Source organism: Microtus ochrogaster, unplaced genomic scaffold, assembly GCF_000317375.1.
Source record: "Microtus ochrogaster isolate Prairie Vole_2 unplaced genomic scaffold, MicOch1.0 UNK33, whole genome shotgun sequence".
NCBI lineage: Eukaryota > Metazoa > Chordata > Mammalia > Rodentia > Cricetidae > Microtus > Microtus ochrogaster.
In genome coordinates, this window is record NW_004949131.1 from 1,836,643 (window position 1) to 1,861,508 (window position 24,866).

At 42.6% G+C, this 24,866-nt stretch overlaps 1 protein-coding gene across 1 annotated transcript; it reads left to right on the forward strand.

Annotated features, from left to right (window-relative positions):
• Positions 1–1,107: 1,107 nt before the first annotated feature.
• Positions 1,108–24,782, forward strand: Mrpl3 (mitochondrial ribosomal protein L3). The gene is made up of 10 exons (XM_005368466.2): positions 1,108–1,362; positions 2,306–2,490; positions 3,644–3,735; positions 4,199–4,297; positions 8,911–9,010; positions 10,875–10,935; positions 18,339–18,447; positions 20,290–20,367; positions 22,301–22,378; positions 24,316–24,782. Exons 1-10 carry the CDS (start codon positions 1,271–1,273, stop codon positions 24,466–24,468), a joined length of 1,047 nt encoding a protein of 348 aa, XP_005368523.1. The 5' UTR covers positions 1,108–1,270; the 3' UTR covers positions 24,469–24,782.
• Positions 24,783–24,866: the final 84 nt, after the last annotated feature.

Consider the following 24,866-nt stretch of genomic DNA (forward strand, 5'->3'; position numbering starts at 1 on the left):
GGAAGCTGAAGATCAGCCTGCCTCAGTGGATGGGGAGGGGGAATGGGCGTGGCTTGTCCCTTAAAGGGACAGGAAAGCACAACATTCCCAGGTCTTCCTTATAATAAAAAGCACGCAAGTCAAAGAAGCAGAAAAGGAAGGGCCCAAGATGGCAGTGGGCAGGTCAGAGGTAATGGGAGTGGGCGTGGCTTGTCCCTTAAAGCGACAGGAAAGCACAAGAACAAGTAAGGATTTCGAGACTGACTACAAGTTCAAGCAGTAGTTAGGTCCTTCCCTGAACCTTTTAAGCCGGGCTACCCAGATCTTTAACAAGAAAGAAAAAAAGGAAGGAATGAAGGAAGGGAGGGAGAGAGGAAGGAAGAAGACGCTGAAAGGACAAACTGATATTTATGCCTTTCCAAAAACCCTCATCTGATCATCTGACCGGGAAAGGCACTTTTGAAGTGGGAAAATGAATGTACCATCCATTCTGGGGCGTAGAAGACACAGAAACTATCCGTAGCTGTGTGTCACAAGCACTCTGAAACTTTGTGATAATACCATTTTCTGCAGCAATCACACCTGATCTCAAATCCACGAACCACCTCTCTGGATGTTTCAAGCTAAGATCTTTCACGAGTCAAAGAACTGCCTAGAACTATGTATGCCCAGCCCTGAAAGCCGCATGCCATTGTATTGGTTTTGGTCCCATTCTATTGTTAACACACTCCAGACTTAATTCAGTGTTAACTCTATCCATCTATTGTTAGCATGAACATAAAATTTAAGTCTGTGTCCCCTCGTTTATAATATAGAAACAACTCCTCTTCGGGACTGTTCTTAGGATGATCCAATATAAAACTGCCAAAGTGCTGCTTAGCACGATGAGTTGTCCCGTCCCACAGTGGGGACTTTTGGAGGTGAATTCTCTTTCCTTAGCTTCCTAAGAAAGTTTGATCCTTTCTTGCTTCGTTCTCTAAAAATTAACGCCCAAATATTTTCTTTCCCATTGCTAAAAAGAGAAGTCAGTCACCGCGTCCATTGGCTACGTAGGTCCATTTGGAGACGGAACCATTGTTCAGAAGGGTGGGCCTCCGCCCGGAAAGCATTGAGAAACGGACCGGAAGTGGCCCGGCTGTTCTCTTCCTCTGCGGAGGGCATGGGAGATCTAGCGGCGTGACTACTGTTCCGTACACGCTTCGAACGCGTGGTACTCGGTTTGGGGACTCGCTGGAAGCTCCGCGGCGTCACGCCGGCGGGAATCGCGAGCCGATCCCTGCTCGGCCACTCCATGCCGGGTTATAGGCTGCTGGCGCAGGCCGGCGCCCAGGTGTTGGGCTGTAGCACCAGAGTCCTAGGTGCTGCCCCAGGCTTAGGGAATAGGTGGGTATGGGCAAGAGAGTGGGTGGAGGGGTGCACAGCCATCACAGCTGTGTCCTTGAACAGAGACTTGACCCGCGCAGACGGTCTGTTAGGAGCGGAAGGGGTCCTGTGTCCAGGGGTGTGACACTGATTTCTTAATCCAAAGGCTCAAAGGGGTAGCGTTTTAATATTTAAGAAATTAGCTATTAGCTGCGGCTATTATCAGCAGCAGTAATGTCTTCTAACCAGTGTGCACTGTACAAGACGAGTTTGTGTTAGTGTGTATTAGGCGTGTGCCCTGTAGCCAGCCCCCTGTGAGCAAACCACTGTCATAACAGTTTTTTAGATAAAGCTGACACCAAAGGGAAATAGGTTGTCCAGAGTCACTCAGCTTGTAAGTAGAAAATCACTCTTGATTCCAAGCTGGAACTTCCTAACTACCAACCAAAGGAGACTGCCCAAATGTTCATTTAGGTTCTGGCCCACTCCGTGCAAGAATTACACACACTTTGGTCTGCCTCAGAGCTCACTAAGATCCTTCTTGGTGTTTGGTGTGTCAGCTGGTCAGAAGTTTGCATTTCGTGGATTTTAGTTTTATTTCTAAAACTTCGTATATTTGGTTTCTTAGCGTAGGCCATGTCATTACAGGGAGGAGGAAAACTGAGAGAAAATCCAGCTTGCCCCGTGCTCCATTGGCTCTAAGACTGTCAAATACACATTTATTTGGGCTAGTATCCCCTCATATGTTTAGGTAAGATCGTTCTTCGCGGAGGCAGCGGAAAAGCCTTCAGGCTAACCTTGATGAAAGTAGAAGCCCCAGAGTTTTCATAAGAAATGTTAGGGAAAGTACACAATCCACTCCATTCCCTAGGGCCTTGAGTTATTATCCTAACACGGTGGCCTCCCCTACATTAAACGGAAATAATGATTTGGTTTTCTTATTGTTTTTGATTTTTTTTTTTAGAACGAATTTCTGGTTTTGTGTGAGAACTCGCCACAGCAACAGTAGCACTTGGTGGGATGAACATCTTTCTGAAGAAAATGCCTCGTTTGTTAAGCAACTGGTCTTTGATGAAAATAAAGCCCAGTTATCAAGTAAACTAAACCCCCTGAAAGATGAACCGTGGCCTTTACATCCTTGGGAACCAGGTGATTTGGGGGACATCGAAACATGACCTCTTAATCACAGTATGGCTGGATGCATGAGAGTGGTAACTGCTTTATAAATTTTACATCTCGGATTTTCATTTCTTGAGCCTGTCGGTTTCAGTCTGTTTTCGTTGCCAGCTTATTTCCAAACTCCTCATCTGCTGCTAGTAAAAGACCTCAGGAAGGTGTCTTGTGAGAGGAAAATTGCTCTGGATATATGACCTTCTTCCCCTAGATACATAGAATGTAAAATGAAAGGGAAATGCCATGAAGAAAAGGTTGGAGAAACCTAGTGTGAAGTGTCCTGAGTGGGTACTGCTGTTTTCAGTTAGAACCCTTGTGTACCCATCTGGATAAGCGTAGTTCCACACTCAGCTCTGTTTCAGTTGGAATCCTTGTGTACCCATTTGGACAAGCATAGTTCCACACTCCGCTCTGTTTCTGGTGTGAATCTAAATCCATGCGGGACCAGACCAAGCAGGATCGGGCCTTTCCTGTTGAACATGTGGTCTCTGAAGTTACTGAGACACTTAAATTGTTTAGTGACAAAAGTTCAAGTCTAGCCTGTCTTGAGCTCTCAGTAGTCAAGAGTGGCCTTGAACTCCTGATTTTCCAGCCTCTACCACCTAAGTGCTGGGTCATAGCTTATGTAGTTCATGAGATCAAACTCAGAGCCTTTCCCGTGCAACATTCCTAGCTCCAGAAGTTCTCAATAGAGTACATTAGGACAACCTGTGGCATCTGTATAGTATAAGACCATCTAACATCAATACTTTTTAGAATTTGAATAGACTTTTGGTTTTTCAAGACAGTCTTGGCTATCCTGGAACTCCATTTGTAGACCAGGCTGGGCTCAAACTCACTGAGATCCTCCTGCCTCTGCCTCCCGAGTGCTGGGATTAAAGGTGTGTGCCTCCACTACTGCCCAGCAGATGTTTTCTGATAGATGATGTTGGACAGGATCTGAAACTAGGAAAGAGTAATGATAGATTTATATGCTCTGTATAATTATGTTATATTAAAACTGAGTGTTAGAATTGTTTTACATGTGCTCATTTTATAAACATTTATTAACCACCAGTATATTGTGCCTGATATAGTTAAAGATATTTAAATCTGTAAATAGTCTTGAATATATTGTATTTATTGCCAGGTTCTTCCAGAGTTGGCCTTGTCGCCCTGAAGCTGGGCATGATGCCTTTATGGACCAAAGATGGTCAAAGACATGCAGTCACATTACTTCAGGTAAGAAACATAGAAGAACACATAGGAACATCTGTGTGTGTGCCAAGATCTGTGTACATAAGCTGTAATGTTGTAATTTGTGTCCTGGACAGAAAACCTCATGGGAAAGGGGAGCGGGACAGGTAATAATGAGGACCTTTGCCTCTGATGGTTCTGGGGAAGTGGAGTCTGGTTTAAACCAGTCTTCCCATAGTTCAGTTAGGAGACCTGGAGCAGTGCTCTGGCAGAGAGGGATAACTAACAGATCCTCAAAGATCTGCCACTTAGTCCATTCTTAGAAAATATCTCAAGCCCATCCATCACTTTCACGTACCATTCTTCCAGTCCCTGACTGTAGCTGTGATCACGTTGCTGTCAGCGTGGATAATGAGTTAAGTAACTGAAATCCTAATTATACGAGGCCCTCATGCTGCCTGGGGAATCACACTACAAGCTTAAGTTTTGTGAATTTTATTGTTTTCAGGTACAAGACTGTCATGTGTTAAAATACACTCCCAAGGAAAGCTATAATGGAAAAACAGCAGCCCTCACTGTGGGCGGGAAAACAGTGTCACGCTTATATGTAAGTATATATTCCCATTCCTAAAATAGCGCATTTTATTAGCTTCCGCTCTGCCTGCTTTCGTGTTTGAAGAACGTTCTGAGGTCACAAAGTGCGACTTCCCTGAGGACTGTTTGGGAGAGGCAGACTAGCAGAGGCTTCTGGACCCTGAGAGATCCTAGTGCTTCCTCCTCCTCCTTCAAGCCTATTTACCCTCACAAGATGCAATGTTTATACATCTGTTAGGGGACTAAAGGTACCGCCCACCTAGTGGGCTTGTCGCAGGACTAAATGAGGTACTCTGATGTGCCTGGGCTTCATACATGCTCCGTAGATCTTGGCTTTGTTTATTCGGTTTTGTTTTTTTTTTTTTTTAGAGTGTGTGTGTGTGTGTGTGTGTGTGTGTTTTAACATATAGAAAAGCATTATTTCCTAAGTAGAGTGTTAACAGGATGCTGAATGTGTAGCTTGTTAGGAAATGCCCCAATTACTACCCTCTGCCGGTGTCCTAGACCGAACCCTAGAAGTCAAGATGGTGGTCACCAGTAAGTGACTAGAACACAGCACTATCTCCAAACAGTTTTTTTTTTATTGTTTACAAAATAAACATGGGCAAAAATCAGGATGTACCCATAACAAGTAGCAAATATTTCTTGTAACTATGTGACTTTTCCTGAGGAGACACAAACAAACATCTACACCCCGCAAATAGGGAACCCACAGCAGACCAAAGACAAAACCAAGGCCAGCTTAGCAAACCAGTGCTGTCACAGGGTTACTTAGAGGCATATGAGTGAAGATTGCATACAGGAGTTTGGGCAGCTCAGTCCAACCCAGGCAGGGTAACAGCTCTAAGTCTGCAAGCCTGTAGCTCCCGGCACGAGGTGTGGACTGCTCCAGGCTGAGGAAATTTCCTGCATGCAGTGGGCTGAGCAGTGCTGTCATAGGCAGTTGTTGGCTGCTTCTGTGGGCTCAGGAAGGCCTTGTGAAGCCTCACGAATATAGTTGGAAATTGCGAGGTTTGCTCTTGTCTCATGAGTGCCCCCTCCCTTCCTGGAAGGAATGCGTCATTCAGAGGAAATTGCTACACTGCATGTATGTGCTTGTCACAGTTAACTTCTTTTGAGTGCTTACTATATGCCGGTGACATCATGTGAAGCCTCTTGCATCCATTCATTACCACACATGATCACTTTAGCCTCTGGGTGGAGGAGTGGAGTCACTGGTCAGGACTGATTGACCACAGGTAAGAGCAGGGCAGACTCCACAGACTTGCGTACTTACATGTTTCTGGATACTAACCGCCTGCGAACCCTCAGACTGGTAAGAGGGGTGACTGAGGTAGCCATCCCATAAATCAGCATATATTCAGCAGCCACAGAACTGGAGACAGCTAGTCCACCTTGGAGAGGGCCAAGGCAATTCACAGGGAGGGAACAGAAACGAACAGTGAATGTAAAAAGAGTGCTTGTGGGAGCCATTTCCTTGTTTTTTATATGACTACTGTCATTCTATTTTCATTATCAATTTTGTAAATCCATGACCTTATGTTCTTGACACTTATAAATTAAGCATCATATTAGGACAGTTTGTTCTGCTCCAAAAGATAGATAAATAGTGACTCCTCAGATACTGCAGACAGCAGGGCTGCTCTTGCAGAGGACCCAGGCTCAGTTCCCAGCACTACATGGCAATTGATAACCACCTGCGATTCCAGTTACAGGACGTCTAATGCTGTCTTCTATCCTGTATAGGCACTAGGCATACACATGGTGCACATACTACATGCAAGCAAAACCCTTATACATATATAAAAAAATCATCATTTTTTAAAATAAATAGGAGGTGATGGGGAACACAGGGTTGACCCTGAGTGCTACCATTAGTTCGTCTTCATCTGCTTTCTCACATCCTTCCCTCACCCCACTCGCCCCCCACCCCAACCCTCCATGCCCTACTCATAAAAGTAGAATTTGGAGATATCTAAATTCTGTTCCAGTTCTGAAATGCATATCAATTCTCTGAATCTTTTAGTTCTCAAAGAAAACATTTGGAAGCACAATTTAATATATTCTCTTTTACTTAATAATAAAAATGTAGTATCAGTCAAACACTAAGAATATTTCCAAAGTAGTGCAGTACTTACTAATAATTAAATTTTTTCAGAAATGATAGCACTCCACTTTTACACTCAAGACTGCTGTCCTCCCTTTCCTCTGTATATAAGCCTTAACGTCATTTGCAGCACCGGGGGGAATTTTGACATTGGAGTGCTTTTTCTTACATTGTGGTAAATGCTGACCACTCAGCTACATGGTCTGCTAGAGACAAGGAAGGGGGTTAGAGATGGGACAAAGGGTAGAGGTCAATGAGAAGGGAGATGATCAAAGTATGTGCTATGCATGTATGGAATTGTCACAGTAAAACCCGTTACCCTGTGTCATTGATCTGAGCTAACAAGAAGAAAAAGTTGCTTTGCCAGGGTGGGAAGCATTCACCGTTTATAAGTGTTTTTGTTTTAAAAGAAGAGATTTTTTCCAAACTAAAAATACCCTGGCTACTTACATGTTTTGCCCTCGGGGAAGCTGCATACAGATTGACTATATAGAGGGGTCTTGTTTTTATCTGTTGGTTTGCTTGCTTTTACAAGACTATGAATAGAAAATATTGGACAGTTGGGCAATCAAAATAAGTTGATTAAAATGGTTTTGTGTATAATAGGGCAAGCACCACTGTGTTTATTTAATCTGCAAAGAATTTACACCTCTAAAAACCTACACTAGTTTGTTTTTGTTATTCCTGTGTCTTATAAATAAAAATTGATGTGGTACATAGTGTTTCTTCATAAGAACATTAAGTAGCCCTAAAAGTTGATTAAATCAATTCATTTTGGGAGCAGAGCAGTGCTTGCACTGTAGGAAGGATAATTGCTGAGACATTCTGCAGAGGGAAGACAGCTCCATGGATGGGGTTACCCATGTGTGACAATGCTGTCAGCCTCCAAATTGCCTTTTTGAATCATTTATTTGGAAATTTAGAGGGGAAAGGAGCCGGGGCCAACCAGACTATTACTGTGCGTCTGGTTTCAGTTTAATTTGAGCATTTGGTTTTTATCAGGACTAAAACCTAATTTTCTTTTATCTTTTATTTTTTAAATTTTTTATTGATTCTTTGGGAACCCCACTCCATGTACCCACATCTGATTCATCTCTCAGTTGTCTTCCCCTGCCCCACCTGCCCCCCACCTCAGCTTTTTTTTTTCTCCAAGGAAAGCTAATGAATAAAAAGCCAGGAGTGGTGGCACACACCTTTAATCCCAGCATTCCAGAGGCAGATGCAGGTGGATCTTGTGGGTTCAGGGCCAGCCTGGTCTACAGAGTGAGTTGCAGGACAGCCAGGGCTGTTACACAAATAAACCCCATCTCAAAAAACAAACAAAAAGATAAAAATAGACAATAAGAAAACTCTCCTCCGTCCTTAGACCTAGTATTATAATATTATAATTTTAGTTGAAATAATTATTCATTTCTAGTGAAATTAAAGAGTAATTAAAATGTATATATTTTCTTAGTCCTTTTTATGTTTGAGCCTAGTGTTAATGTAGGCTGTGATGTTCATTTTATCATTTTGTCCCAAATGTAAGGGATTTTTCTCAGAAGCATCTTGATACACTCCAAGTTCAATATTAATAATATAATATTATGCCTTATAAATCAGCTGAACTATGTAAATGTCAAAAGCAAATTTGAAATCTTCTAAATGAAATGCATGTGAATTCGAAACATCAGGAAAGTAATTCCAGGAGCCAGATTTGTAAGGAAAGCTTCAGTGTTTGCTCTTGTAAGAGCGAGTGAGGGTGAAGAAGAGGACTTTGGTATTCTCAGCAGGAGAGAAGGAAAGAGCAGAGAACGAGGGCAGAATCTGGCTTTCAGATTTCTGTGTTTCAGAGGGAACAGTGGCTTCTCAAGAGAACAGTGTTCACTGCACAGCCTCATTAGATCAGCCGTGTTCTCCGTGTTCACTGCACAGCCCATTAGAACAGCCGTGTTCACTGCACAGCCCCATTAGAACAGCCGTGTTCTCCGTGTTCACTGCACAGCCCCATTAGAACAGTGTCCTCCATGTTCACTGCACAGCCCCATTAGATCAGCCGTGCCCTCCGTGTTCACTGAACTACAGGTATAGATGATTTAAGCAATTTTTAATTAAGTGTATCATTATGGACATAGATAAAAGGTCTAAGGAATAAAAAAATAGGCTGAGGGGTTGGCAGGTGACAGTAAATCAAGAGGCCTGAGTAATTAAGAGGGCAAGTTACCCAAAAATTTGTTGGAAAGGCCCCATGAACAGAGATCACGGACCTCTGACCAGTGCCTGTTGTGCTTTCAGACCAGTGAGGTCATCCATTCTGTCTGAGACTGGTACACCTGGCTGGATCTTAAGCAGTGCGTTTATTTATTATTAGATGTAATCTCATCTCCTGTAAATGGGGACTTAGATGCTGTTGGTTCATTAGGGAAATAAAATGTGCTTTGATTTTTATTTTTCTGGGTGTTTGTATCTTGATTTGGGTCTCTGCATTCAGGCCCTTGTACTCTTAATGTGCTACTTATATATGCTACTTTTCCCTCTAGAAACCTGATTCTATATTGGAATTTTACCGAGAACTTGGATTGCCACCGAAACAGACAATTAAAATCTTTCGTGTAACAGATAATGCTGTAATTAAGCCAGGTAATCTGAGGTCTGGAGAGGAGGGAGGTAAAAATACCCAAATATGTGGTTTGTTTAATGTCAGCCCTTTCAATACAGCTAAACAAAATACATAGTCCCAAACACTTATTTTTAAATATAAAACCTATCTGATTTAGTCACTAGGAACAAACAAGTCTTTGTCCCTGGTAAGAGGGGAAAGCTGTAGGATCCTCTTTGTTTTCCCTGAGAGGGAGGAGCTCTTGTTTGCTAATGTGGAGTGTCACATTTTTTAAAAAGCCTCTCCAAGTCAGTGTTCTAGCTTTAAACTGTGTTCCTGATTTGCGAGCTAGGATTCTGCTAGGAATAGTACACTCCCCTGGAGAGTGAGAAAATACAGCCTTGAAAGGAGAACCGCCAAACGTATCCCTTGGAGAAAGATTCATTTCCCTGTCCGTGGAATGTCAAATTAAGGTTTGACATGTGATTTTACTAAAGCATAAGGTTACTAAAGTATGATATTTTGGTGTGTTTTGACCCTCAAGAGAGCTCCTCGGTTTTTGAACTTGAATTGCAGCAAGAAGATAGTGAATTTTTTAATTTTAAGGCAAAATAAATTGGATTATAAAAATCTTGGTAAGACTTTAAGTGGTGGATATTGATCTGACTTATAATGGGCATATATTCCACTTGGAATATAAAGGATTTGTGCTGAGTCCAGGCACTGACATTAGCATATCTCGTTTGTCTAGATCATGTCTCTGGTCATGTCTAGGGTGATCATAAAAGTCCAGTCCACATTAATTTTTGCTCTAGTTCAAACCGTATTAAATTACATTTTTGTGAGGCGGTGATGGTCAAACAGCAGTTTGAGTTGCTCAGCTTGGCAAAAATGAGGTCCCTTGTAATCCTTTAAATTTTCTTTTCTAAATTAATAGTTTTGATTGACAAATCATTTGTATTCGTGTATAGAGTATAATGTGATGTTTTGGCATACATAGAATGAAGTTTCTAGCAACCCTAGATTAATCTTACCTTAAAGCAACCGCTCTTAAATACCACTACACCCTGATCTGTGTACTAATTAAACAAACTAAAACTGGCTTTCAGTTTCATTCTCAGCTACATTGAGAATCTAGTCATTTTTGTCATTTTTTTTTAATTTAATTTGGCTCCTAATTGATGGTGTACTGTTGACTCTTAACCAAAAATAACACATTTTTTTAGGTCGGCGCTGTGACTTACACATATTTCTAATATAGATTTAGGAGTATCTATAAGGGCGGGTTTTGTCTAATCCAAAGACCTAGGCTTCTACTAGGGGAAAGATTTGTTCAGCATGAGCCTAGAACAGAAATAATCTGACATGACCGGTGCTGTCTGAAAGTCCCCTCTGTAATCAGTAGCCAGCAAAGGAGAGGCTGAATCCAGGCAGTGCATCACAGTCCACTGGATGACGGAGATTGCATTAGACTCCGATGCATTCATTCTTCTCATTTTCTCTTTTCCCCTTGTGTGAAATGGATAATATACTTTAATTCAGCATGCTTATTCACTGAGACAACTGGCCATCATTAAATCTGTTTGCCAACAGGACTGGATGACCACGGGACTCACTCATCTTGACCTGTGCTTCATGAGCCCATGAAGGTGCTTTAGTCAGATGTGGTCTGTGGCTCACTCTAGCACGTGCGCCTTGAACAGGGTTCCCTTGTCCCTCAGCCTTCTCAATGATAGCTAGAACTTGTTTGTGGATAGCTCCATTGTTTGGGTATTTCTACTGTTCCTAACTGCCCATGATCTACAAGCATTTGAAAGCACGGCTGGGAGCCCTGTGGGGGAGGAGTCTGTGAATAGTCCTTTCTGTGCAGTAGATAACATGATTTCTCCTTTTCTTTTTATAAAGGGACCCCTCTTTATGCTGCTCACTTTCGCCCTGGACAGTATGTGGATGTTACAGCCAAAACGTAGGTCTTCAGCACTGCACTTCTTTGCTTTGGTTTCTTCATATGTTAGAGATCAGTGGGTGAAAGTGCGGTCTCATTCAAGTCAGTGAATGAAAACCCATGCCCTCCCCGCCTCTCTGTAAGTCACTAACTGTCAGTTTTAAAGGTGCACTGGGTTAGTTCCAAGCAGTTTCCATCAGGTGAACTGAGATGTGTGCTTCCAGACACGGGGCTCCAAGCAAGGTCCTGAGAATTAAGTGCATCCCCAGTTAGGTCTGCTTTGAAGACCAGGACAGCACACACTTCAATTGTGAAACACGCCTGAGCAGTGCTGATGTCTTCTGTGTGACCACGGAGTAGTTTAGTTGGGCGTGCTCTTTCCAGTTTCTTGGCGTATAAGATTTTATACTGTTTGTGAACGTGGTTGTTGTGTTTGAGTGTCCCAGTCTAACTGAAACCTGTTTGCAGTTGTTTCATCAGAAACTAGAGGAAATTCCACACTCGGGTCTCATTCGGAGCCTGAAGCTTGCTTGATTCTTGTGTTAGCTGGTGAGACTGCTGTGTGTGACTGCCACTCTAACAGAAACACTGCCTTTGATTCATTTAGTCTGGGCTAGTATTTGAGAATCTTTAACCATTTCTGCCCCATGGTGTGGTGTCTGTGTGATTCTAGGAACTCTCTAGATCTCAGAGAAGTTACTGCTGTAATAGAGTACCCAAGTCTGTGTAGATGTTTGGAAACTGTTCCTGCTGGCTGCTAGAACTCACACGACCTAGAAAAGCCAAAATTACAGGGGCACCAGTTGTTATCAATTCTTGTCCTCTCCTCATGGATTCTGACTTCAGTCCTTTGTCTTTTTACTTCTCTTAGTCACATGATAGTGCCTACCAGGGCATTCTCACCAAGAGCCCTCTGACAGGCAAAGGTGTCCATAGACTCTGGGAGAGAGCAGGTTGTTTGCGTTGACTCTGATGGTGATGACCAAACAGCTGCTTTACCCAAAGATACCTGGTGAGTGTCGGGCTTGGTTTCCCTCCAGGCCCACCTCAGGTCACACATAGGCCACTTCAGAAGCCACTGGGTGCCTTTATGCCTGTCCAGCTTTGTAGAAATGACATGGGGTAGATCGGCATTTAGAAATCTGACCCTGTCCCTTTGTTTCCCTAGTTACTGAAGCCAGTAAGATCACTTGACTTGTCTCTTGGTGACACTATTCAGTCTTTCTAACCTTTGGTTTGGTTAACCAGTGAAGACTGGGTTATAAAGCACATTATTTTACTTTTAAGTTTATGAGTTATTACAAATCATAAGATACCACACACTTCTCCTGTGAACTTTACATACAGTGCTGTGTGAATTCCATTATATAACTTGCAGGACATATGGAGACTCTGAAAGGACTTGTAAAGCCAGATACCTTGGTCAGCAGCTATCTTGTGACTAGCTTGGTGTGCAGCTTAGCTTTTCAAACACCTGTGCTCAGTGGATGCTTTCAGTTCGTGTGCTACTATTGAGTGTCTTTGGCTTTTTTTTTCTTTTGGTAACTCCAGTTTTGTGTATCAAGTAAGGGTGGGGAATGTTTCCTTTGTAAGGTTCTGTTTCTAGAAAACAAGATGATTTGAAATTATGTGGAAGTCTTAAGTCTAAATAGCAGATAAGTGTGGAAGAACAGATAGCCTCAGGATTAAGACAGTGATGGTCAGCTCTGGAAGAAAGGAGGACCGCTTGGAGGAGGTCCTCGCTGCTGCATGTCTGCAGCTCAGCTTTCATTTCATTGCTGTGCAGAAAATGGGCTACCCCCATGGAAGCACACTGCAGTCTGGTCTGTGCATCTTCATGCAGACTGCCTTGCATTGGATCTTATGTAACCTAGTGCCAAGTGTTTCCAGGGACTGGACCGCTTCTAGCCAGCATTACTGCATTTCTCTGGTGCCTTTAAATGCTTGTGGACTGACTGCTCACATGGAACTGGACTGAACTTCCGAGTACAATGTTGGCTCCATAGCTGTGTGACTCATCATCCTCGTGGCCACTGACTTCCCGGGCTGTGGGGTGTCTGGACAGCACACACGCATTTGCTTCGTTTTCTTTATTCCTCTTAAGTTTTCTAGTGCCCGAACCTCAATGCTCCTTATTTGGAAGGCAGTTCCCTGTTCAGAATTTAAGCCCTTCAGTGTCCGTGAGAGTATTGTTTTCCCCTTTATCTATGGAGACTTGTCTTTTGAGTATAGGTTCTGTGTCCTCTCGTTCCCCCCTCCTGTGACTGATGTGAGGACAGGCTCTTCTACTTTGTCCTCTATTTCTTGTCCATTTTCAATAATTGATCTACCAGCTGTTCAAACAATAAGTTTTTAGACATTAGTGAAATAACGAGTGGTTGGGTTACAAAGAGATAATCTCTCAGGAGCCACCCTAAGTCACGGTTGAAGGCTAGAGTTTGGGAGGAATTGTCTCAGAGTTGTCTCTTGCTTTGTTGTTTGAACATATTTTAGTGGCTGTCTGTGTTTCTATAGTTGCTTTCCTAATGCAAACCTACCAAGCAGCAAAAACCAATTCAGCAAGATAATAAGTGACAGGTGAACAAGGTCACACCACAGTAGCTCTGTGACCAAGGCAAGTTCCGTGATCTCTTTCTACTTCATCTTTAACGTGAGCGCTTCGAGAGCAGTGAGTGGTCCTCAGCCTTCCTGATGCCGCAGCAGCTCCTCGTTTTGTGCTGACCCCAGCCATAGATTTTTCATTGCTACTTCATAACTATAATTTTCTACTGTTGTGAATTGTAAATATCTATGTCTTCAATGGCCTTAGGCAACCCTAAGAAAGGGCCATTTTATTCCCAGGGCTTACGACCCACAGGTTGAGAACCACTGTTGTAGCTCCTGGCTCAAGCCTGGCACTGAGTACTACCTCCTCAGGAGCATTGGCCGCCATCACCATGTTGTCACTGCTTCTTGTTTAGTTTAAAAGGAAGCTTCACCTCGGGAAGAAACCTTGAGAAATGAACAGAAAACATGAAATCATTAACAGTTCAAGTCTGATATCGTCTAACACATCAGACATTTTTCGACATAATAGCTCTAACACAGAGATGTAGTCAACACGTAAATGATTGTGCATTTCTGTACCCCAATAAAACTTTATTTACAAAACCAGGTTGCTCAAGCTAACTTATGCCAATCCATGACTTAGACCATAGTGAGAAGAGAATTAGAAGCAGGATGCTCAGACTGCCTTTTCGTGTGATTTTAGGGAGAAAGTATATCTCAAAGATTAAGGAAACCACAAAGTGTACATTGATGGCAGCAGGGTGGAGAGACGCCAAAGAAGGGCAGAGAACGCCCTCTGAAAAGAGAATGCTGACTGCATATTTGATGTTAAGGAGTCATTCACTGTTTAGATTGTGGTAACCATAGTGTGGTTTTGTAGTTTGAACGTGTCCCTACTTTCCTTACTGTAATATTTGTAATGTAAATGATAGACTCTCTGGAGATTGCTTTAAGTACCCTATTGGAATTGCAGAGCAAGAGAATCAGATGAAATATGGCAAGCCTGGAGTCAGCAATTGTCAGTGAGTGATGGATGCTTCAGGCTTCATTATAGTCTCCGTTCTTCAGTAGGTGCAACGATTTCATATTAAAAATTATTTTACAAAAAAAACTTTTGCATTTTTAGATTAGATTAATCTCAGAGTAAATTCCAGAAAGAGGAAAATCTGTTGCAAAGGTGTGGATGGTAAACTTGAGGAAAAAAGAGGAGAGAGATGTCACAGAAGCCAGTGACAAGGAAGAGACTTGGGGGAACTGTGAATGGTCCTTAGAAAACTGAGCACAGGTGCTTCAGAGTAGATATGTAGTCTCTTCTTGCCTCAGACATGTTTGCCCTGGGTACAAGTATTGGAAACACGTAGAGAAATACCTGCTGGGTGTGTTTTAAAACTGTTGGTTGTCAGTATTTGGGCATTTGTCATGACAAGGCCAGGGAATAAAATTCCCATATATTAACCTCTAGAGATAATAGGATTCATTGGGAAATGGTAAATCATGCGTTACCATCTGGAAGAGTCTACGGTTGATCGTGTAGGCCTCTCAACCTTTTTTCTTTCTTCCCACGACACAACAGTAGTAGTGTTAGGTTCACCTCTCTAGTTGGTCATTGGGCTAAGTCATCACACCAGGGTAGGCTGAGTAAAAATTTGTTGATTCCTTGCTCTTGTTTTCCTTTTGTTCTCAAGTTGTTTAGCAACTGGGAGAAGCCAGAGTCCCTCTGCCCTGTATGCAGTCATATGGGGAGCATGGGCCAAGGAACGGGGCAGTAGTATGCTAAGTGAGACCTCTGAGGGGTTTCTTGTTTGTAAATGACTTTGTAAATGGTGTAAGCATCCTAAATAAACTCAAGTTTTGTTTTCCTTGTTTTCACATGAGCCTCACTGTAATTAGAATATCTAAAATTGCATTCTCCCTGATTTGGATTTTCATTTGATTTATTTCTGCAGACATTAGCTAAGAACTACATAGCTAGACGAGCGGTGCACACCTACAAACACAGCACTGTTGGAACAGGAGGATTGCCGTTAGTTCTGAGCCAGCCTGAGTTAGACAGTGAGCTCCAGGCGGGCCAGGGCTGCAGCATGAGACCCTGTCTCAGACAAACGAGCAGGAAAAGGCCCACAGTGGGTGGAGGGTGAGGGAGGTGGGCATCTGTGTTGTGTATAAATTTCTGTTCAGTTTTTCTTCTGTGACTCACAAAAGTATTATATTTGAGTCACACCAGGGTAGGCTAAGTACAGATTTGTTCATTCCTTGTTTTTGCTTTCCTTTTGTTCTCAAGTTGGATAGCAACTGGGAGAAGCCAGAGCCTCACTACCTGTGCCTCCCATGGATCAACAGGTGCACTCTCTCCCTGCACCCTGAGCGAAGCCAGTAATTGTCATGTCACTTGTGGTCTTGCCTTTTGTTTAAAGGTTATTTACTGAAGAGGTTCCATTGCACACAGTGGAGCTCATGAAGTGTTCCAGACCAGACTGGAAAACAATATGCAATTAGCTGACACATAATTAGCACTTTGAGGGTACCACTTTCATCTTGTAATCATTTACTCTAAAATGAGCTCAATTATCTTCTGTAATTTACCTGCTTGCGTTTGCTGGTGCGTGCACTCAGCTGTCTTTTTAAGGCAGATAATCAGTTTGAGAACTCTGGAGGCAGTGGTGAACGTCTACAAAGGCAGCCATGTTTGAATGTGATATTTTTAAAGCGTGTTCCTTCAAGATGAGTATTGCTGGCCGCTCTCCCCTGCTGCTCTTAGCTGCTGCTTGCTAAATGATAGAATACTTCCAAATTATTCTTCACTTCCTTCTCTTCATTTGTAAATTGCTAAGCTTTTTGCATTACTTTGCAAGTATGCCCTAAAATTCATTGTTAAGTGGAAATATTAATAATATTTGAGGCACAATTTCAGTGTTTGATTTTCATAGCTTCTCTTTGGAATGCATCTCTCTATGAAATTATCCAGTACCTTTGCCATTGAATTTATGTTGCACTCTAGTTTAGCTTTTTGTTAGGACGACTTATTTTTGTAGTTATTGAGGGAAGAGAGGGTAGTATATGCTGGCAGAAAGAGATGTAAGCTACGTCTAATTTAGTTCTGAACCAGTCTTGATGTGTGACTTGAGAGCGCATGCCTGTTGGACTCCATTTATAGCTTCTAATTGTTTTCAAGTTCAGTTCTTGATTTATCTAAAGCTGTTATTCAAGGGGCTTTCTTCGGCCCATTGTCCAATGCGTCTTCGTTAATAAACGTGTAGCAAAGTCCTTGTACAAAGAGTGTGGTTTTCATGCTATTTTGTAATTGGTCTGAACAGTGCACGTCTAGTCATAGCTGGCTTGATTGAAACTCCACAATATTGCGTTAAAGTGTATCGCCACTGTCTGGTGAAAGGTGAAGAAAATCTCCACCTTAAGAGTGTGTAGATGATGTCTGGAGTAGACTTGCAAGTCCTCAGACCTGCACAGCATCACTTGTAGGGATGGATGTACTTGACCTTCAGAGATGGACTTTAGTATAGAACCTTGGTGTCATTAGCTTGTTTCTTTAGCTAACAGACTTTGCAACAAAGTGTTTTCATTTAATTTTTTTTTTTTCAGTTTTTCGAGGCAGGGTTTCTCTGTAGCTTTGGAACCTGTCCTGGAACTAGCTCTTGTAGACCAGGCTGGCCTCAAACTCACAGAGATCCATCTGTCTCTGCCTCCTGAGTGCTGAGATTAAATGTGCCACCACCATCTGGCTTAAAAATAGTGTTTAGGTTATTAAGAAACTGTCTTTCTCTACTTTTGCTTTTCCACTAGCTTCCTATCAGCCCAGATCAAGATCATCTGGTGTCCTCTAAAACTACTTGCCCATCATCTAGAGCAGTGGTCCTCAGCCTGTGGGTCATGACCCATCTGGGTTTGCATATGATATATTTATTTACAGTATGACTTATGACAGTAGCAAATTTACAGTTATTAAGTAACAACAAAATAATTTTATGGTTGGGGTCAGCACAGCATGAGGAACTGTACTAAAGGGTTGCAGCATGAGGAAAGTTGCGAGCCACCGTGCTGAAGGCTCACCCCTGTAGGTGGCAGAGCCAGACTAGAGGTGCATTTATTCAGTGCTCTGTTCTGTGCCCCATCTGTTGCTCCCTGACTCGCGGCCCTCACACAATGCTTAAGTAAATCTACAACCTCAGTGTCTGTGGTTAGAAATTCAGCATACCTTGCCTGGCTGTACTTGGCACAGGTCCCTCACAAGGCCACAGTTACATTGGACCCTGACTAAAGGAAAATTGCCTCCATGCTCAGTGGCATGGCTGTTGGCAGCAGCGGCAGGGCCTCAGCTGCTGACAGGAACTACCCTCGCTACCTTCTGCTCCATAGAACTCCTTGTTTAATGCAGGGGCTTCTTGCAGAGCAAGAGGAGAGAGTACCAGAGGAGTCTCTGCTAAGCAAACCTCAAGCTAACAGCTCATCTCCTAGCATATTTTTCTGTTAGACTGAATCAGCCCTAGGCTCCTGGGAAGGGGATTAAGGACGGCATAAATACTAGGAGATTGGGACCTTTGGGGCCCAACCTAATGGCTGCCTGCTATGTCTGTTAGGAGACTGACATGGTTAGGAGGGTGAACCTTTCCTAGGTAAATTCCCCACGCTTAGCTTGCTATTGTCTCACAGTCTTGACCTAACATTTGAGACAGAGTTAGACTCCAGGGGGAGGTGCAAGCCAAGACAGACAAAGGAATGTTCATTTGCAGTTTGGTTTGTATGGCCTTTTCTGGTTATTTAGATAAGAAGTCTTGTTAGAACTCCAAGGTGCTATCAAGAAAGTACAGTCAGAAATATCTTATACTCCACTCATTATGTAAATTCTAACTTTTTTCCCCCAGTATCGGTAAAGGTTTTCAAGGTGTCATGAAAAGATGGGGATTTAAAGGCCAACCTGCTTCTCACGGTCAAACGAAGACCCACAGGAGACCTGGAGCTATTTCAACTGGAGTGAGTATAAATAGCAATGCTCATTGAGGGAGGTGGGGGGTGGGCAGGGTCTCACTCTGTAGCCCAGGCTAGCCCAAAACCTGCAGTACTCTTCTTGCCTCCGTCTCTGACATGCTCGAAATGCAGGCGTTAGCCATAGACCAGCAGTGTTGTTCTGGTTAGTGCCAGGTGCTCCACCTCTGCAAAGACTGTTTGCTGTTTGCCAGTCAGACTTCAGTGGGTTCCTGTAGTCGTCCCCTTTTGTAGGCTAGGCTTCCCCAGTTCTCTAGTGCGTAAATACCCATGGGCAGCACTCTCTGTTCCTACCTTTCCTAGCGTCCTATGTGCAATCCTAAGGCAGCTGCAGGTAGCTACTCCATTTACTGGTTCACATACTGGTTTTGCCCTGGGGAAACAACTGAGATTGTTGAGGATAGCGTTATAGTGTATTGGGGGGCATTGAGATTAATGGAGAAATAAGCAATAATAGCATAAGAAATGAAGAAAAGACCCTCTGTTTTGCTAATTCAGTATTTCTTTCCCAGAGGTAGAGTAGAGACTGCCTAGGGAGCTTTTGAATAAAACCTTTGGAGCCTCAGAGGAAATACAAAGTCCCTGTTATGGTTGGTGGTTGGTTACATATTCCATTTCTTTCTCAATAAGAAAGAGATGATAGCTTCCCTTACGTACTAAGTTCTCACCTAGCAGGTTGTATTACCAAGAAGTGGAATTTTTGTCTTACTGTCTACCGAGAAGAGAAATCTGTTCACAAAAATGCCAGGAAATCAAAATCAGTGTTGGGAACACAGCGAAGGGGAATGGGCAGAGCCCTGGTTAAACTCGGCATTTTAACATAGCTGCCTGGTGTGCTCCTCATCATTTCCTCTGGGGAGTGTCAGCCTCTGAGAGTGTGCCTGCCACACAAAACTGTCTGCTCACTAAGAGCTCAGCGAGTGGGCCCCTCACTTCATATTCAATTGCTTCAGAAGAGGGGTTAGTATCCATGCTCAGAGCCAGCTGGAGCTAGATGAACATTATTCTAATGCAGATAACAGGAGTCGAGAAAGTAGCCTCTCAGGTGAGGGAGAAGCCCATTCAGGCTGTGGGGGTGTGGGGGGCCCAGTAAACCAGGAAATAGGATGAGGTGAAATCAGCCCACTGGTTTCCCTTGATATAGTGATGTGGTATGTTTGTGTTTACTGTGTTTCCTATTGCTATATTTTTAACTCCTGTCAGAGTTAGATCACTTAGTATTCCTGCTAATGAGTTCGTCTCCTGTCTGCTTCATCTGTCTTTATTTCCCGTCTGGGAGTGCCTACTGCTCTAATTGGCACCGTGAACCTCGGAGAGCAGGGCCTAAAAACGAGGCAGACAAAAGTCTCATGCAATAGCCAGCTTTATTCAGAGCATCAGACTGTTATACTCTGAGGGTTAAGAGGAGTCACATGAGAAAGTATTCAGTCACGAGAACAAGCCACTGCATGCAAAAACGTGTTTTTCCAGAGGCAATGAATAACAACAGCTGACGGGGACTCGCTTCTGTCCACCACACCTGGGAGGAGCACAAAACACTCCAAGAACAGTTCTGTGTTCTGAAGAAACTGAGGCCACAAGACTCTTGTCTGTTTTCTTGAAGTTTTCTCACAAGCACTCAGAATTCTCACATGACTTCCTTCTTTGACTGTGTTCCAACATAGGAGTAATAGATAAACATCCGTATTCAGTTAAAGAACTGACCTAGCCGAACAAAGGATTTGGAAGAGTAGAACTTAATCATTCTTGTTTCTGGTGTCCACTGTGATTTAGTCCGTACTGTTTCAAATCAGAAGTACTGAAAGCATGACCTTTGTTTTTGTTGTTCAGGATGTTGCCAGAGTCTGGCCCGGAACTAAAATGCCTGGGCAGATGGGAAACCAGAGCAGGACAGTGTATGGACTGAAGGTAGGTCTGTAAAGGACTGGCTGTAAGCTTGTATGCAGAAGCCTAGAGGGTCCAGTGTCCATGTGTGTCCTGAGCAAGTGTGCTTCACCACTGTTAGTGTGTGGTGTGTGGTGTTGGTTTGTAGGTGTGAGCAAGTGTGCTTCACTGTTAGGGTTGTGAGGTGTGTGGTTGGTTTGTAGGTGTGGAGTGAGACTCACTCAAAGGAAATGAAACTGGGTTGTACTGTAATGGGGGCTGCATAGTTATATTTCACATCTAAGCCGTGAAATGGATACTTGTTACAAGGAAAAGAAAGAAACAGTGATTTACTATTTGAACTGGAGTATTTTCACAAGCTCCTGCAGGAGGAAAGGGACTCTAAGCATTAGATTGAATCTTCTCCTTTATAAAGAGAACAGAAGCTCCCCGACACTGTGCTCCTGTGTACTGTGGAATCACAGAGAAGTTGAAGGGTGTTGCTGAGCTGTCTCGGATTGTATGTCAGGTGTGTGAGTGAGGTAGATGTGGGTAAAGAATGGAGCAGACAGTCCCAGTAGAGGGGAAAAGAGCACTGCATTGTGGGACATGCATATTCAGAGAGAGAGAGAGAGAGAGAGAGAGTTAAAAAAGAAGTTATAGGGCTGGAGAGATGGCTCAGCGATTAAGAGCATTGCCTGCTCTTCCAAAGGTCCTGAGTTCAATTCCCAGCAACCACATGGTGGCTCACAACCATCTGTAATGAGGTCTGGTGCCCTCTTCTGGTCTGCAATACACACAGATAGAACATTGTAAAATAAATAAATAAATAAGTAAATAAATAAATAAGTTATATTTAATCTACTAATCTGAGAAAAGACAAAATAAGTTACCCATACCAACAACACCCAGAGGTAGTCGCTGTTGCATTTTGTGCATCTTCTTCCCAAGTTGATTCTACATACATTTAATGTTTAGATTCTGCATGAATTTATATAATTATGTCAGACTTCTCCAGAGCAGGTGACTTTGGATGCTTGACTAGACAACCTGATAGGTAAACAAAGGTTATTTTTAGGATTCCCTTCTATGATTGTTGTATGAGGCTGAGAAATCCCACTGTAGGCTTCCTGCAGACTGGAGCCCCTGAAATGCCTCTAGCCCTGACTTAGCCCATAACATCAGCCAGAAACCCAGTGATCAAATTCTCAGTCTGAAGCAGAAGTCCTGAGAATGAGGCAGGGGCATTTGTCAGGCACTGAGTCCAAAGTCTGGGAGCCTGAAGCTCAAATGACTTGAGCCAGGGCTTCTAGTGCTAGTCTCTCTCATTTATTGTGGCCCCAGCTGATTGGATGGAGTTTACCCGCTGAATGAAGTCCACACACAGACTCCCCACAGGCACACCGGAAGTAATGTTCTTAGCACGCCTTAATCCGGTCAAGTTGACACCTGAAGCTAATTATCAGATAAGTCTGTTTCCCACTGTTACTATTTTACCCTTAGTAGGGATCATCTGCTTGTCACAGTTTTCTGTGTGGTATTATTAATACCTTGATAGCCCATTTATTCTCTTACTGTCATTTTTTTTAAACCAGTATGTGTGTGTTTTCCTCCATGTTGAGATGTTTTCAAAAGCAGTCTGCTTGCCTGGCTTATTTTAGAGATTAGATTCAATGAGTTATGAATTCCCAGTTGCTAGTTGTAGAAAAGAAATAATAACCAAACCAGAACTGAATTTCCACGTGTCTGTCTTGGTGTAAGCAGACTCCATGGAGTTGAAGTGGTCATCAGCGCCACTCCTAAAGTAAGGCGCACTGCGATCTTCAGTCACTAAATAAGACTCAGAGCTTTTCGGCCTTTGCTTGGTCTTCAGTAGCAGGTGTGCTCACAGCTTTGTGGGTACTTTATCGGCTTTTAGTAACACATTTGCTACTTCCTGGGGCTTTTATCTCTCACAAGTTGTTCGCTTCATGTGTAGGTGTGGAGAGTGAACACTAAGCACAACATAATCTATGTGAATGGCTCTGTACCTGGACATAAAAACTGCTTAGTGAAGGTATGTACAACTATCTCGTTTCTATCACTCGTTCATCTCTTTTGACCTGAATGTGTAGCTTCTGAAGCATCTGTCCTTCCGCTATGAGTTCTCTGCCCGGTGTCAGAGCAGCATCTCCGTGAAAGGAGCACTACAAATAGCTACACACTGGAGTTGTAAAGCCAAGAGCTTGTGGGAAAATGGGCTTCAGGGAAAGAAAGGAGCCGGTGCCAAAATGTCATTATTCCTCTGTCCTTTCAGGGATAGATGAGTTTTGCTTTGGGCCAAAGAACCAGAAGTTCTACGGTAGGAATCATGATCCAGAAAGGTGACCAGGCCAGGGCTCCCAATGACAGCATCACTCTGTCACACCTGCCTTTCCAAATACCTACTGTCATTTTCAAAACTAAAAAGAAAGGGAAAAAGGATTTACAACTAACATGTTGACCAGATAGAGTAAAGTGGAGCCTGGAGCTTCCAGAGACTTAGTTCTATCCAGTAAAACCCACAGTGCCGACTCAGACGAGCCTTGGGGATGTGGGGTAGAAGCTGCCGCCTGAGTGTCAGAAGGTTCATGGTTGAGTGAACACAGAACATTCACCGTCGATTTCCAGCAGAAACAAATGAAAGTCTCAGTCTTAACTGTTGCATTATATATTGACTTACACTAAACACATCATCAGTGATTTGTTATGGGAAACCTCAGGTGTATAAAAGTGTAAGCATGACTGGGGAGTCACTACTTGGACCCCTTGTGACAGATTTTATCAAATAAGCACATAGTTTTCTTATTGAGTGTTTTCCTGATTAATGCTGAGTCTAAGGTTGGTGAATTGGAAGCAAAACAAAACTGACCGTGATGGTTTCCTTCTGCGCAACGTCCTGCTCATTTCTTGAAATAATCATAATGAGGGCATTTAAGATAGAACTGTCTTTATACACTTAGTGTTCCTAGCAGCTGTCATTTTGACTATTATTCATTTCTTGCTAAATTGAATATATCCTATTTTACTATGTATATAAGTGTATTTTTCCTTCCCTGAATGAGGTGTATGGAAGCTTTGTGGAGCCCAGTAACATCCGAAACTAAAATAGAGCATTTTAAATCATATCAGTATTTCTGCTAAAATGTGTCAGCTATGAAACCAGACATAATTTGAAATATTTTCAGCCATAAAATGTTCTCAGAGCTACTGTAAACACTTATGGCTTTCTTTTATTGCTTTTGTCATTCTGTCTTTAACCTCTTAATAAAAATGCTTTTTGCCAAATGTAAGCTAATTTCTTTAATAAAAAGTGACGTTTTCCTTTTCGTGCTCTTAGAGTGAACTAAAAATTCCATGTTTTTAAGCCTCACCTTCAAAATTTGGTTGTAAGTATAGAAAACAAAGTAATAAAAACAGACCAAAAAAGTAGATAATAAAATGGATAATTAAGCCGGGCGGTGGTGGCGCACGCCTTTAATCCCAGCACTCGGGAGGCAGAGGCAGGCGGATCTCTGTGAGTTCGAGGCCAGCCTGGTCTAGAAAGAGCTAGTGCCAGGACAGGAACCAAAAGCTACAGAGAAACCCTGTCTTGAAAAATCAAAAAAAAAAAATGGATAATTATTAGGTATTAAATTTGTATTTAGTACCAGACCTTCATATTTGAAAAATAAATGTGGATGTAAAAGATAATTGTGATGTGATTTTGAAATATCCATTCTGCTGGACAGTTATTGTAAGTATAAAGTATAATTGGTTTCATTCTTGTGAGGTAGGTGGTTCAGTTGAGAAAAATTGATTAATCAAGCTTACTAGAATACAAAGAGAAGCAACAGTAGAGTCATTGATCACCTCTGCATGGAGTGGTTGCATTCCTGTTCAAACACAAAGGAACAGATATTTTTTATTAGTGGTAATTTTAAATACCATAATTGGTATCATTTATGAGTAAGAATTTTGCCTTTATTCCCTCAGGTCAAAGACTCTACGCTGCCTGCATATAAGGATCAGTGTAAAAGCCTGCCATTCCCTACTTACTTTCCTGATGGAGACGAAGAAGAACTTGCCGAAGACTTGTATGATGAGGACGTGCTGCAGCCCAGCGCACCTTCTATTACATTTGCCTGATGTCACTGACGTGTCAGAACTCTGTGCTCTGCACTCGAACCAGAACAGTAATGGAACCAGGATCCTGTCCCTCTGCTTAGTGCGATGCTGTGCTCTTGTTTTTATCAAAGGAAACAAATGCATCTCTTCCTCCTCACTTCAATCTGATTAGCAAAATTCCTACATTAAATAATGTAATCATGTGGATTAGATTTGTTAAAGTTGTCAGTTAACAAAGAACAATGTTTTGCCATTTGTAGACATCACTCTCTAGACACATTTATGTTGATCTTAAGGGTTTTTTAAAATATATAAACAACTCTTATTTAACAAATGTATCCCTTAACGTGTGATTTTGAAACATAGAACCCGGGGGGGAACCACACTGCTACGTGTTGGGGCAAAGAGATCATTTCCTT

What these genes read in the sequence shown, in the direction of transcription:
- Mrpl3 (XM_005368466.2), top strand. Translation starts at nt 1,271, where the DNA reads ATGCCGGGTTATAGGCTGCTGGCGCAGGCCGGCGCCCAGGTGTTGGGC. An exon ending in AAACAGTGTCACGCTTATAT is followed by an intron (nt 4,298 to 8,910) that starts GTAAGTATATAT and finishes TTTTCCCTCTAG; the next exon opens with AAACCTGATTCTATATTGGA. An exon ending in TAATGCTGTAATTAAGCCAG is followed by an intron (nt 9,011 to 10,874) that starts GTAATCTGAGGT and finishes CTTTTTATAAAG; the next exon opens with GGACCCCTCTTTATGCTGCT.